The 14,451-nt window shown below is 46.7% G+C and overlaps 1 protein-coding gene across 10 annotated transcripts in view; it reads left to right on the forward strand.

Moving 5' to 3' along the window:
* Positions 1 to 14,451, forward strand: part of RHBDF1 (rhomboid 5 homolog 1) — a 77,561-nt gene that overhangs the window by 32,104 nt on the left and 31,006 nt on the right. For 8 of the 10 annotated variants that reach the window (XM_075010386.1, XM_075010392.1, XM_075010393.1 and 5 more), the window contains 2 exons: positions 5,764 to 5,905; positions 12,584 to 12,714. In XM_075010386.1, the coding sequence (XP_074866487.1) occupies positions 5,786 to 5,905; positions 12,584 to 12,714 (251 nt within the window). In that variant the 5' untranslated portion in view covers positions 5,764 to 5,785. Of the gene's footprint in view, positions 1 to 4,180; positions 4,548 to 5,763; positions 5,906 to 12,583; positions 12,715 to 14,451 lie in introns of those variants that run through there. The other 2 variants (XM_075010391.1, XM_075010397.1) reach the window with 2 other exon arrangements.

The raw sequence follows: 14,451 nt of genomic DNA on the forward strand, positions 1-14,451 counted from the left end.
CATGCCTTTGTGGTGCTGCTGGGTGTGAGAAGCAGTACAAGAGTCTGGTAGCATTCTGGAGGTTATAGTACATATTAGTGGATTGGTACCATTGCTGGTGCCAGCGGGTCTCCTTTACTAGAGCTAGAGAAATCAGCTTTTTAACGCATAAGAGAGTGCATAAGCATGTAGCAGCGGGAGAACACGGAGTGGAAGTAGGAAAGGGGTGTTATTTCTGTAGATGGCATTAGTGAGACCATTTCTAGCCACTGTGCCTAGTTGTGTCCACAGCTGGAAACTATGTCGATAGCCTGGAAAGTGCTACCAGAATGACTAGAAATCTGGGAAATCTGCCTCAGTGTGTGACTAGAAAAGCTCAATCTACTAAATTTATCCCAGAGAAGGTTAAGAGGTGACATTATCATAGTCAAGAGGGACAGAGAGGTAGCTGTGTTAGTCTGTATTCTGACAAAACAAACCAGCAGTCATGTCACACTTCAAAGACTAACAAAATAATTTATTAGGTGATGAGCTTTCGTGGGACAGACCTACTTCTTCAGATCATAGCCATAGCAGAACAAACTCAACATTTTAGGCACAGAGAACCAAAAATAGTAATCAAGGTTGACAAATCAGAAAAATATTATCAAGGTGAGCAAATCAGAGAGCATAGGGCAGGAGGTGGGGAGGGTGGTGGTGGTCAAGAATTAGATAAAGCCAAGTGTGCAAAAGATCCCCTATAATGATCTAGAAAATTCCCATCCCAGTTCAGTGTGTCAAATTTGATTAATGTGTCAATGTGTCGAATTTTAATATAAAAGAGTTCAGCAGCCTCTCTTTCCAAACTGTTGTGAAAATTCCTCTTCAGTAAAACACAGACTTTCAGGTCATTAACAGAATGGCCCACTCCATTAAAGTCCTGGCTGACAGGTTTGTGAGTTTGCTCACCTTGACAATATTTTTCTGATTTGTCAACCTTGATTACTATTTTTGGTTCTCTGTGCCTTAAATATTGAGTCTATTCTGGTATGGCTATGATCTGAAGAAGTGGGTCTGTCCCACAAAAGCTCATCACCTAATAAATTATTTTGTTAGTCTTTAAACTGCTACTGGGCTGCTTTTTTTGTTTTGATTTTTGCAGTAAAGGTGTTTAATCTTTGATAGAACTTAACCTAGTGACATGATGTATTCTCCATCACCCTGAAGTCTTAAACCAAGACTGGGTATTTTTCTAAAAGCTACTTTATAGCTCAGTCAGAAGTTGTGGGCTTGAGGCAGAGTTTACTCAATGACTTTCTTTGTTCTGGGTCATGAGAGTCAAACTAGATTATCATAATGCTCCTTCTGGCCGTGAAATTCTAGATTAAATGGCACCAGAGTCTTGTTTTGACTCTCACCTTGATTCTTAAACATTTCCCCTCCCATATATTTCCATCTCTACTGCTGTCTTCTTCCATCTGCTAGATTTTCATGAGAGGGCTGGAAATGGGCAAATGGTTTGTATAAACTCTGCCAATGTTAATGCTACTGCTGCCTAGCACAAAAGTTACAAGAGCCAAGTTCAATAGGACATGGGGGTCTCTTTTAAATAAATAAAATGGTTGGCTCAAGCCCCAGCTGACACCTAGCTCATGCCCAGATTTTAAAAATTTATAATTTAGCCACCAGGATGCTCTCCCACTACATCACCTGTGAACACAAGGGTGTCCTGGAAATAGGAAACATGAGTATTTTTTTTAATTGTTAATCAAGGTAGACTTTCCTTTACACGGCAAAATAACATTATCCAATCACCGAGTGTACGCGAGGTGCATGGCCTACTCCATGGGCTCAGGTATTAATTCCCTAGCTTTTCTGGGGGTCCTGAAACTTTGCTGAAACACAGTTCCCTTAACCAGGACAAGCTGGCTGTAGTCTCACCCATGTCCAGTGCCATGATATCTGCTCCACCAGGGTCAGAAGTTTGGGCTGGAAGCCAGTACAAAGCAAGACAATTAGTGTCTGTCTTTTTGCACACTGGGCTCATAACTGAATCCAAGCCATTGTTCATCAGCTCATGGTGACCTGTTTCTCCAAGCATATCCTTTCACACTTCATATAACTGTAACCGTTTATACAGGTATATGGCACTGTTTCTAAGAACAGGGCACAAGCAAATTACAGAAATGCAGTGGAATGCTTTGTTACTTAGGAGGGTTGGCAGCGAGGCTTCAATTTTTGATAAAACATCATATAGCAATGAATTTACTGCACTGTATTTTGTGAACTTAATGAACTCGTAGTAATCAGAGAGGTATCCTCAAGATCTGTATCTGGGTTGCTTGCAAATGATAAAGGGACACATTGTGATTGGAAGGCACACAGTGTTTGCACACCTTTACAGGTCTATGCTTATGGGAGATTGGTGTTGTGGCAATCGATCCCCTGCAGGTCGATTTCTATAGAGTTAATGCCTGTGTTTTTAATTATACACCCCAAGAGGTTTTCTAGGTGTGCCTTGAGAGCAGAGGACTGGACTAAATATTGTCTAAACAAGGGGTCTACAACCTGCAGCTCTTTAAGGACTTATTTGTGGTTCCCGACACAATAATTGCAAAGTGTTTTTAAAAAACAAACAGCAAAAACCCTCCTGATTATTTTTGATAAACAGTAAATGTCCAGAAGCCCAACAGTGAACAACTCCTATAGCAAATGGTATGTGATCTCGAAATGTTTGATAACTTCCCCCTTTAATATGTGCAGTGCATTGTGGGGTATGATACAGTATCTGTGTTTTGGTTGTGTTACTAATAAAGTCTTAATTTTGAAAAGGAAACAAACTTTTGGCATTCCTGCTGTGAAGGGCAGCATGCTTTTTAACAAAGAAAACTGAAATTAAACGTGAAGTAAAATTGGCATAATTATAGTAGGTTCCGGTGGTGAAAGTCAGGAAGACAATGGTACGAACACACACATGTAAAGTGTGAGGAAACGGAATATGTAGAAAGTTTGTATCATATTACAAATCATTGTATGTGTGCTGCTCTTAAAATAGGGGTTACAAAAAGAATGGTGTGACGTTGTTTATTAAGGACTGCCTCATATTTGCATGCATGGCAACTCTTGAATTACGGAGTTTTTACCAAATTGGAGGGAAAAAAAGGCTCTTCTTGCTGGTTTGTTGCCGACCCCCTGGTTTAAACCATCCCTGACAGGTGTTTGTCTAACTCTTGTCTGCTCTGAAGAATCTCCAGTGACAGAATTCTACAGCCTCCCTAGGTGATTTATTGCAGTGCTTCCAGTGACAGGAATTTTTTCCAAAAGCTCACCCTACACCAGCTTTGCTGCAGTTAAAGCCCAGTGCCGCTTGTCCTATTTTCAAGAGCAATTTTTCTCTCTCTTCCTTTGCAGCCATTTTTGTACTTAAAAACTGTTACCGTGTCCCCAGTCCATCATCATCATCAACTATGGGCTCAGTGCCCTTTGGTGTCTGAGGCCTCCCTCACTATTTCCTTTCCTCTTTCCCTATTCAGTGTGGAGTGGCTTAGTTTCTGTAGACTAGCTCCACACCAATCTACTATATTATCTAACCATTCTCTGTGGAGTCTGCCTCACCTATTTTGAACCGTTCATTATGCCAGATGCCAGGATCTTGACTTTTGGTTCATCATTCATTTTGCAGATATGGCCAAATAGATGTACCTTCTGTTGTATAACCTTCTGCAGTAGGTTCTCTTTCAACTGTATCTTCCTATATAATTCCTTGTTGTTGACTTTCTGCATCAATCCTATTATCAGGATCTTTCTATAACAGCTCCTCTAGAACATCAATATCCTTCTCTTTGAATCTTTTCTTACCACCCATATCTCACATCCGTATAACACGCTGCTGAATAAACACCTTTTCAAGATGCTCAGCTGCATTCCTAAGCTAATCGCTTTGCTCTTCCAGAGCTTATCCATCACCTTCAAACTTGCTCTTGCTTTTGCTATTCTAGTCACTATTTCCTTCTTACAGTCTAGGTCATATGTCCCCACTCAGGGTATGTCTGTACTTAGGAAGGGGTGGTGTCGGTGTGCTGTGATTGGTATTCCAGGATCAGTTTTGCTGCGTGTATGAAGATGCAGCAAAATTTATTTCTCTGGGCTTGGTCGTTGACCCTGGTACTCCACACTGAAGTGTAGTGTAAGGAAGGTTGACGTGAGTCTGAAGATCCCTGATCTACAGCAGGGATCAAAGTCAATCCTGATGCATCGATTCTGCCTACACAAATCACATGGCTTTAATTGAATATCTGGGATCGACTTTGATCCCTAGCGTAGACCAGGGCTCAGCCTCCTCTTCTCAAGATTAAAGAAATCCATTTTCCCTCATAGGCTGTGTTGTTGTTGTTTAGACCTTTAATCATTTTTTTTTGTGCCCTCAGGACTTCCTCCAGTTTGTCCACGTCTTTTTTGAAATGTGGTGCCCAGAACTGGCCATAATACAATAATTGCTGCCCTTGTATTTACACAAATATTGTGTTTCTGCATCCTGTCCCGTACATTGCACTGAAGAAGACAGAAATCAAACTTGTATAAGCAGCTTGGTATGTTTGTAAATTTATATATAGAACGAAGTGATGAGAACGGTTTGTGTTTCTGTTGCATATGCTGTGTGCCAGGTACTTTCCAAACATGATCCCTGCCTGGAAGAGGTTAACTGAAAAAGGAGAAGTCTGGGGGAAAAGCGTGTAACCGCTATTAGGCCAGGTCTATGCTACATGAAAGAATTGCTTTAAGATATACAACTTCAGTTGCATGAATTGCATAGCTGGAGTCGATGTGTCCTAAATCGATTATTTTTTTTTGCTGTCCTCCCAGTGGGAGGTCGATGGCAGAGAGGCTCCTTGACCTCCCTTATGTCTCACAACAGTGAGGAGAACCAGGGTCGATGGTGAAGCCCTAGTGGTTGGATTTGGTGTGGCCTTATTAGGCATGCTAAATTGAACCCTGGAAAACCAACCACCACTGCCTCAGTCTTCCAGTAAGTGTACATGTATCCTCTAAGCGGTAACTTGTCACATTGTTATTGAAACATTTAATTGACTGCAGTGATTTTTCTTTAATGCTATTTCTGTACTATCCCCTTATGACAATCACTCTCTCGTGGATATCATGAGCTCCAGTAGTTTGCACGCTGGGTTCATCCCTCCTGGGATCAGTATGTGGTTGTGTTTTATATACAACAGCTAATGAAAATTATATTAAGACAATAATGGTTAATTAGCATTTGCCAAAGTCAGAAATACAGTTCTTGGCTCAGCTAGGGAATGTGGGTGAATCAGAAGGAGTTTTCAGAGTGAGGCTGATGGCTCTGATTTACTGGAAGACCCCAGGTCCAAATAAATGGTAATCTACCCCCCAGTCCTTGAGAAAACAGTAACTATTCAGGAAATCTCAGTGTGTGTGACTGGAAAGTGAATTTTAAAACCAGAATTTAGTGTTCACGCAGGACACCTGTTCTCAGCCTCTGATTGGAGAGCAGAAACAGATGACATGGCATGTGTATCTAATCAGAGCTGGGCACTGCTGGGAAGGTGACTCTTGAATGCTCATAGCAAACCGCCTGCAAAACTGCAGCAGTGGATTAGTCGCTGAAAATACTTGTCAAATTTAGCCAACTATGGACAGAATTTGAGTGATCGCTAACTGCTCACAGCCATGCATGATAAAAGGCAAGATCTGCCTGGCCCGTGGTGCACGCTGCTGCATCGAATGGCAAGGGCTCCATCTAAATTCTGTGGTCTCTTCTCTTTCTCTCAGGCCTGAAGATTGAGACGGGAAGATGTCGGAAGTGCGGCGTGACAGCACGAGCAGTTTACAGCGGAAAAAACCGCCGTGGCTCAAACTTGACATACCAGTGCCAGTCACTGTGGCGGCGGCTGAGGAGCCCACCTTTGTGCAGGTACTGGTGTGAGTAGTGTACAGAGAGAAGGGAGCAGACGTAAGGAGTGAACCTGTGAGTTCATTGTAATCTGTACACACAGTGGGAAGGGATTTGGACTCTCGGAGCTTTGGACTGTACTGTGACAGGAGCCTGTTCTCCCTAGATGGTTTAGGGGCAGTGTCCTAAATAGCAGATGGGTAAAGTATATTGAGTGGTTATTAAATTAGAAGGGTCAGGATGGAAATGAGAGCTTCATTTAAGTCAGGCGAGGTGAACTCTGTCTTCCACCAAACAAAGGGAGGCAGGAGATGGGTTGTCCTGAAACAAAAGATGAAGAGTATGTAGAGTGTTAACATGTGTAAATGCCAGGAGCATGGGAAATAAGCAAGAACGTAGTAGCTCCAAAAGAGCTCCACAGCGGACTACAGTGCTAGGAAGAATGAGAAAATGGGTATTAGGATAAAAGAAGCATCCTGGAAAGGGAGTAGGTGAGAGAGGTTAGCTAGTTGAAATATTCAGAGTAATTTAAGGCTGAAGAGAAAAGATAAGGGAAGGAGAACAGCAGAATGAGTAATGTTGCCGACAGAGCAATGTGAAGGGCGACTATGTGGACAGGGAGGGACTGGGGAGAAAGCCGCTTCTGTAGAAAGTGAGGCTGGGATGAAATTGACAATTCATAAAGAGCTGACAGTGACCTCTGTTGAGACCCATCTTCTACAACAACAATAATTGTGAGGGGGTGTTTAGTACAGGTAGTAAGATGATAAGAGCCTGTGAACTACCTATTGATACAGGACAGTTAAAAAGTAAGTGTGTACAGATCAGCCAGTCCATGTGTATGTATTTATCTCTTAACTGAATTCCTAGGGCGGGGGTCTGCAGCAGAAATAACAAGAAGAACCATTTTTTCAAATTTGGTTAAAAAATCAGTACGAGTCTCAATGCACCTGAGTATGAGACAGTCCTTAATAAATAACGTTAAACCGTCCTTTGTCACTCCTACTTTAAGAACAGCGCACACAATGTTTGTATCAGTTAGAAAGTTGTTACCCCATCTCCAGGCTTTGCCTGCTTCTGCTCCCCTATCCTGAAGCTGTACTCCCGTCCCGCAAATCTGCCCTGCCACCCCCAGGTTTAATCCCTTCGCCCCCAAACTGCCCACCCCCATCTCCAAGTTTTACCTGCCTCAGACGCTCTGTGTGATGCCCACCTCTCCCAGCTGCTGAGGTACATGGAGGCAGTTTGGCCCTGGTGCCTGCCCCCCACCCCCAGCTCCCCTGCAGTGCAGGCAGATGTTGCGGTCCGTGCAGTGGCAGCGCTAACACTGGGTGCTGCGGGTAGGCACTTCCGAGCTCGCAGCAGCAGGGGAGGACGGAGCAATCAGTTGGCAGATGAGCGGCTGCCTCTCTTTCCCCTTTGGCTGCAGCTCCCCGCTGCGGCTGAAGCAGAGCCTCCTGCTCTCCCTTTGCTGCTGCTGCTGAGTGCAGTGCCTGGAGTGGGCTGCAACAGGTGTGCAGTGCCCACTGGGCGGGTGGGAGCAGGGTGGCAGCTGGAGGATGAGGGCCCCGGGCTGGGAGTGGAGGAAACAGCGCTGGCCATGGCTGGGGGTGAGCTGCCTGTTTTCTTTCTCCATCTCCCTGGCACAGTCGGGAGGTCCCCACCCACAGCTACTGGTGGTGGTTGGTGGGTGGCATGCTGCAGGGGGCAGGGGGGGACCAGGTTCCTGCTCTCCTTCTCCACTGCCACCTCCCACACTTGGCTCTGGAGGTGAGGCCCTGTCGGCTGCCTCTTCCAGGGCTCTCTGCCACTGCTGAGTGCACTTGGAGCTCTGGAGGCTGCTGCTGCTTAAACAAGCAAACAAATAAATAAAAAACTAAATCCAGTTTAACGGCGAACATTGTTTACGCAGCGACAGCCTCCAGAGCCTCAAGTGGAGTAAGTGTCAGCAGCATTCGGAGCCGAAGGTTGCCGACCACTGTCCTGGGATATTGAAGAGAGATGCTCCCTCTCTGAGCCTGGCATCTATTTGTGAAGTCGTGGAGGATGCCTGCGTCCCAGCTGGTGTGGGGTTCATCAGTTTTTCCTCACAGTGGCTCTGAAAAGACCCCTCAGGAGCTGATTTATCTCAGGAGGCAGCTGAAATGCTGCTTCCTGTCCTGAATGGGCTGGCGGGGAGCCCGTGCCCCCTTCCTGCTGGGGCAAGGGAGGAGCAAAAGAGGGCGGGAACCTGTTGGTGCTGGGATGTGGCTTAAATGCTCGTGTCTCCTCCCCTTGAGAAGGCATCAAGCCCAACACCCCTGTGCTGAGGCAGGCCCATGAAAACCTAGAATGTGCCTCTTAGGTGTTTATACTCCCTCTTCTTAAAAGCTTCCAATGATGGGGGTTCCAACTCCTCTCTTGGAAGCCTAATCCTGTGGGTAACTAGTTAGAGTATTTTCACTGATATTTAACCTGAATTATTGTTGCTGCAGATAAAGCCCATCCTTTGAGTGCTGGTCCCTGTCTGTATTTCGTTGTGGGTGCACCATGCAGTGAAGCCAGCAGTTTTTCTTAGCGGTGTCTGTTGATGCTGTGCGTTGAGTCTTTTTGTGCTTCCACCTGAGTTTATGATAGATTATGAGAATTGACACCTCCTTAGTTCTCTCTTACTGCCATGTGGGGCTTGAGTCAGAGCCTCTCTTCCTTTGTGCCTGAGAGAGAGATTTAGTCCATTGCACATAGTCCTTGTTTTCTGTTCAGTATTTATAGTTGCAGCTCAGCCGGGATATGCTCCCCCCTACCCCTTCCCACTGAGGGCTATGCCCTGCAGTCTGAGGTTTGAAAACTGGTGCATGTCTGCATCCCTTCTCTGTGACTGATGAGTACCACCTCTAGCTGAAGTACCTCAGGATAGTGCATATTGCCATACGTTGTGGCATCTGCAAATCTTTCCTGCCCTGGGCTTGGCATGCGCAGGAAATGTGCTTCAGGAACTATTTCACGGAGGAAGCCCTGAGCCTGCGTGCTAATTTGGATTCTGGATCGTCAGAACTAGGGGTGCAGCACCTGTCACTAGCAGTGAGAGCTCCTCCCATACCTGGATCTGGCAGCATCTGCAGATCCAGACGAGCCTAGACCTGGGAGTTGCAAACACTCATAGATGTAAAGAAGCAGCCCCTGGTGCTGGCAGCTTGTAAGCACACCATTTCCTCCCTGAGCTGTGGCAGGGTGGGTGAGATGTTGTGTGCCCAAGCTTCCCCTACAGGTTTGTGTGTATTCCAGTTCCTGATGTCTGATTTGTGTCCATTCATCCTTTGGTGCAGGGACTGTCCAGTATGTCCATTGTACGTGGCAGAGGGGCATTGCTGGTGCAGGATGGCTTGGATCACATTAGTGGATGTGTGGGTGTCTGAGCCCCCTGATGGTGTGTCTGATGTGGTTAAGTCCAGTGATGGTGTGTCTAGTATAGATGTGTGGACAGAGCTGGCAACAGAGTTTGTTGCAGGGACGGGTTCCTGGGTTTGTGTTTCCATGATGTGGTGTGTGGCTGCTGGTGAGTATTTCTTTGAGGTTCATTGGCTGCCTGTAGGAGAGAACAGTCCTGTCACTCTGGCTACATCTGCACTAGCGAGTTTGTTTTAAAAAGATGGAGCTCTTTGTAAGAATCCCATGGAATGTCTACACACAATGCGTTGTCTCGATATTAAATTGGAAGAACACAGCACTTTTTCCGGCAGCCCTCTTCCTCTCCCAGATGAGGAAGAGCGCCTTTTCCAGAAGATTCTTTCAGAAGCAAAGTGTGTAGTTACCCTGGGGGTCCTTTTTGGAAGAGCCGTCCCCAAGGCACTGGCTTTGTCAATCCCCAGCCTGCTCTGTTGAAAGAGCAGGGGCTGTGGGGATGCTCACTATTGAAAGAGCAGGTCAGTTTTTTCGATCCACTTTTTTTGTGTGTGGATGCGCTCTTTTGAAAGAGGGGTGTTTTTTGTTTAGAAGACATCTTCTGCAAGAACTTCTTTCGAAGGATGGCTGTAATGTAGACATAGCCTCTCTTATCTTCTAGGTACTTACAAATGGCTTGTTTGATAACTTGTTCCAGTGTCTTTCCAGGTGTTGAATTTAGGCTGTGTGATCTATAATTCCCTTGAGCCTCTGAGTTCCCTTTTGTAAAGACAGGTGCTATGTTTATTCTTCAACAGTGCCTGGGACCTCATCCATCCTCCGTGAGTTTCCTAAAAATAATTACTAATCGTTCCCTCAGATTATTTCAGCTAGTTCCTTGAGTACTCTTGGATGAGGTCCCACTGAATGGAATACATCTAACTTATCTAAATAATCTTTAAAATCAACAAAAAAGTCCTGTGGCTCTTTATAGACTAACAGATATTTTGGAGCACAAACTTTCATGGGCAAAGACCCGCTTTGTCAGATGCATGAGTGGGAGGGGTCCAGAGGAGGATTTAAAGGGTCTTTTCCCATGAAAGCTTATGCTCCAAAATATGTTAGTTTGTAAGGTGCCACAGGACTTCTTGTTGTTTTGAAAGATACAGACTAACTTGGTGACCCCTCTGAGTCTTTAAAATGTTCTTTCTCTATTTTGGCCTTTCTTCCTTCCCCCTTGTTAATATTAATTGTGTTGTATATATGGTGACTTAGAGAGCAGAGGGAATGTGGCAATTGCCTGCAAAAGATGTGAATTCTGGAGCAGGCTTGCTAAATGAGCCATCCAGAGACACCTGTTACAGGGTAGGAACCTCAAGCAGCTGGTTCCTTATGAGAGAGTAGAAACAGTTCAGGCTGAGGGGGGTGGAAGAGGGAGAGGCTGACACTTGAGACACTGCAAGGGAGTCAGCTTGGGCAGGGTGGCTGAAAGCTGGTAAGAGAGGCTCTGTGAGGGAACCTTTTCTGCCCCCAGGCTCTGAGGTGTGTGCCAGGCCATGGAAACAGCCCTGTGGGGGATTTTGTGAGTGATTGGATAAATTTCTTATGTTTTGCTTTTTTTGGAACTTTTGTAAATGAAGAATCCAGAGCGCCCCCAAGAAGGGCTATAATGGGAGATGAGAGACCATATGGTTTGTTTAAGGAGCCTGGGAAATGGATGAGGCACGGCAGAAACAACCCTGGGCATAGGAGGGCATTACAGCCACCATTAACCCTTTTAAGTGAAGACTGAAACAATATAGGCATTAAACACCTTAGGCTGCTTCATGCCAGCTGTTTATTAGCTCTGCATCCCTGCAAAGCAGAGGACCTACCCTTTCCTTCATCTTTCTCTTGCTCCTAATGCATGTAAAAACTCTCTTTACATTGCTTTTTTATGACCTTTGCTAGTTGAAATTCCTTTTGGACCTTAGCCTTTCAACTGTGTCTCTACCTGCTTGTGGTGTTCTTGGCAATTCCTCCATGTTGTCACTTTTTATAGGAGTTCTTTTTGCTTTTCAGGTCTTTATAATGCTCCTGTGGAGCCATATTGGCCTCTTACTATTATTGCTGTCTTTCTTTTGCATTTTGAGACCTTGCAATTGTGCCTTTAATGTTGTGTCTTTGAGACATTACCTCTTTTTTCCCATAAGGTATTTTGTCCCATGGGAGCTGACCAGCAAATTCTCTGATTTGAATGTCTTTTTTAAAAGTCCATTGGCCTTGTTCTAGTGCTCTCACTCTCCTCTGTTCAGTCACAAAATCTCATTTCATAGTCACTTTCACCTGTATTCTCTGCTGTCTTCAAAACTTTCTTTCAGTTCCTTCTTGCTGGTCAGATTGAAATCTAAAAAGACGGTGCCATTGGTTACTACATCTGCTTTCAGAAGCAAAAAGTGGTCCCAGTGCACTTCAGGAACCTATTGGCAATATTGTGTTTTGCTGTACAGTCAACTCTCGATATGCACAATTTTGACTTGAGCTCAAGTTAAGCCCAGGTCGAAATCCTGGGGTTCCCAGGGGCTAGGCGCTGGCAGGAGCACAGGTCGTCCACCTGCTCCCCATTCCAGGTCCCACCTCCCCCAGCTGGGGGAAGCCGGTGAGAAGCCCCACCTGGCTCCCAGAGTGTCAGGGAGCCAGAAGACTCATCAGTGCTGGCGCACTGGTGAGTTTTCCAGCTCCTGCAAGCCCAGGGGAGTTGGGAACCAGCGGCAGCCTGGCTCCCAGCTCCTGTGGGTTTGTGGGAGCCTGGAAACTTACCAGTTCTGGTCAGTCTCCAGCCTTCTGCCAGCGGCTGGTTCCTGGCTGTCCCCTCTCCCCCTTCCCCCTACTTGTGTGAAATTTGAGTTACGAGGATGTGGAGGAGCACAGCCCCCACGTAACTTGGGGGTCTACTGTATGATTTTTCCAACAGATGCCTGGGTATTACCACCAGGTCTCATGCTTTGGATATGATGGCAACGTCTGTCTCCTCACTTGTGTGACTCGTGCCACGAGCCTGGGAGTGTGTAGGGAGAAAGGCCCTGACCCTGTAGGTAACTTGCCTTTCGCACGTACTCAGCACTGTGGCAAAGTCCAGAGTAAAGAAGCAGAAGTCTGGTGCAATAGCTTTGACACAGACCTGGACTGTAGCACTAGTTAGCCCATGAGCTCCTGATACAGTGCACAGACGGCCCTTGGCTAGGGACGCTGCCCTACTGTTAGTGTCTTTCTGTTTCGTGTGCTTACTGGGTTTCACTAGGGAATGAATGTGTACCATGAATACCGGGATGCTGAAATGCCCCCTGCTTTGTTTTGCAGCCATTTAAACGCCAGGCCTTCCTGAGAAGCGTCAGCATGCCTGCTGAGAACACCCGCCTCCCCTCCCCGCCAAACGAGTCACGGCGGCCCACACTACAGCGACAGACCTCCATCACCCAAACCATCAGAAGGTAAGGCATGGCATATTGTGCGCACGGCGACAGGTTTAGCGGCAAAGGCAATTGCCTTGGGATTTGCTGCTGACACGCCTTGTGTCTTTGTTTGCATTTGCTGAAGAGATGCAGCAATTTCTTGCTCAGGATCCTGGAGTCCCAGGAGCAGTTAACTCAGGAGCGTTACTGCAGCTGGGTGATCAGAACTTGCCTGTGCTGCTGCGTTACACTCTCTTCCTTGTGTTAGACGTGCTTAATCGTGATCGTTACTGTAGCATAGAACAGAGTATTTCCCGAGTATTGGCACTGTCTGTTCGCTCTGACCTGGTCAAAGCCCTGCAGGAGATTACTGTGCTCAGTGTTTGGGAAGATATTGCAGCTCACCCCAAAGGAGACAGGGCTGGGCAGCCTCGACTGCACACAGAGAAGCAGGATGTGCTAGTCAGAGTTTGTGGTTTCTTCTGGTGTCCCTGGCTCAGTCCTTCCCAGAGGTTCCCCAGCAGCTCTGCACTGCCCTTATTCAGGGCCATCACTCTTGGCCTAGCATGACCTCACGCGGCTCTTTTGCCAGAACCAATCAAAATGAAGGGGCTTTGCTCTCTCAGATCCAGCTGCAGCTGGAGGGACCATGGGCAAAACTTACTTTGGACAGAATTGGACCAAGTGTACAGCTTGGACGGCATCTGTGCAGTGCTGAGAGCACCCCTCCAGGGAGGGCTGCGAGTCATTCTCTGTTTGAGGCCCTTAGTTTCATACACTCCCTTTTGGGCTGACATGTTCTTGGCTTGATCTCTCCTCAGAGGGGAGAGTTCTGGAAAGTTTGAACAAATTTCCTCTGGCTGCTTGTCTCTATGGTGGGTCAGACAATGTACTTCTCGCCTTGTGCAAGCAGTCTGACCGCCTGGTTCCAAATGGCAGAACCCACTGCCGTCCGCCTGACATCTGCCGCAAAGCTTGTCTCGCTCACCAGCAGAAGTTGGTGTAATAAAGGGTGTAGCGTCACCCACCTTGTATCTCTGCCTTGTGCATAGCAGCCTGGTTGTGATGGCCCTGAGGAAGGTACGTGTGCCTGGCTGTGTCTGGGGACAGAACCTTTGAAAACAGGCAGTTGTCTGGAAGGCTTCCCTCCTCCTCCAGCAGGACTGTGGTCACAGTGTTTTGGGCACTGAACGAAGAGCGTGAGTCCTGCCCAGTGGATGAACAACATGCACAGCTGAATGGGCTCCACTCAGTTATACTCTTTTCCTAATTTCTCTTTTTAGATAGTCCCCCTGTCCCCTGCCAAAAATGTCACCAGGGAAACGCTCTGGTAGGTCTGCCTCTTGGGTGTGATGCGTATGCGATGGAGATCAGACCCTCCACTCATGCGTTTCCAATGGCTCTGAGGCGGTCATTCCCCTTTTGCGGGAGAGGAGACTCATGGACCCTGTATCTCTTCCCTCTCTCCCTAACAGTTCCCTACCTGCTCCGTACAGCTCCCTTGAAGACAAGCTGCTCCTTCTCCAGCTGCGCTTAATGTCTGGCCCATGGGAGGCTGGGTGGGGGTGGCTGAAGATTTGATGCCCTCTGTGCTGCCATCCAGGGGGGTTGCAGTGGCAGGTCGGACAAGACAGAACATTTGTTGATCAGTTCTGCGGTGTATGTTCATTCCCTAATCTCTTACCTACTCCCCCCTGCCAGCAGTCACTCTCCCAGCCCTCCAGACCAGCATAGCGTCCTGAACTCCTGGTTCATTGCTACTCTATGGCCTGTTCA

Source organism: Carettochelys insculpta, chromosome 16 (genome assembly GCF_033958435.1).
Source record: "Carettochelys insculpta isolate YL-2023 chromosome 16, ASM3395843v1, whole genome shotgun sequence".
Classification (NCBI taxonomy): Eukaryota; Metazoa; Chordata; order Testudines; family Carettochelyidae; genus Carettochelys; species Carettochelys insculpta.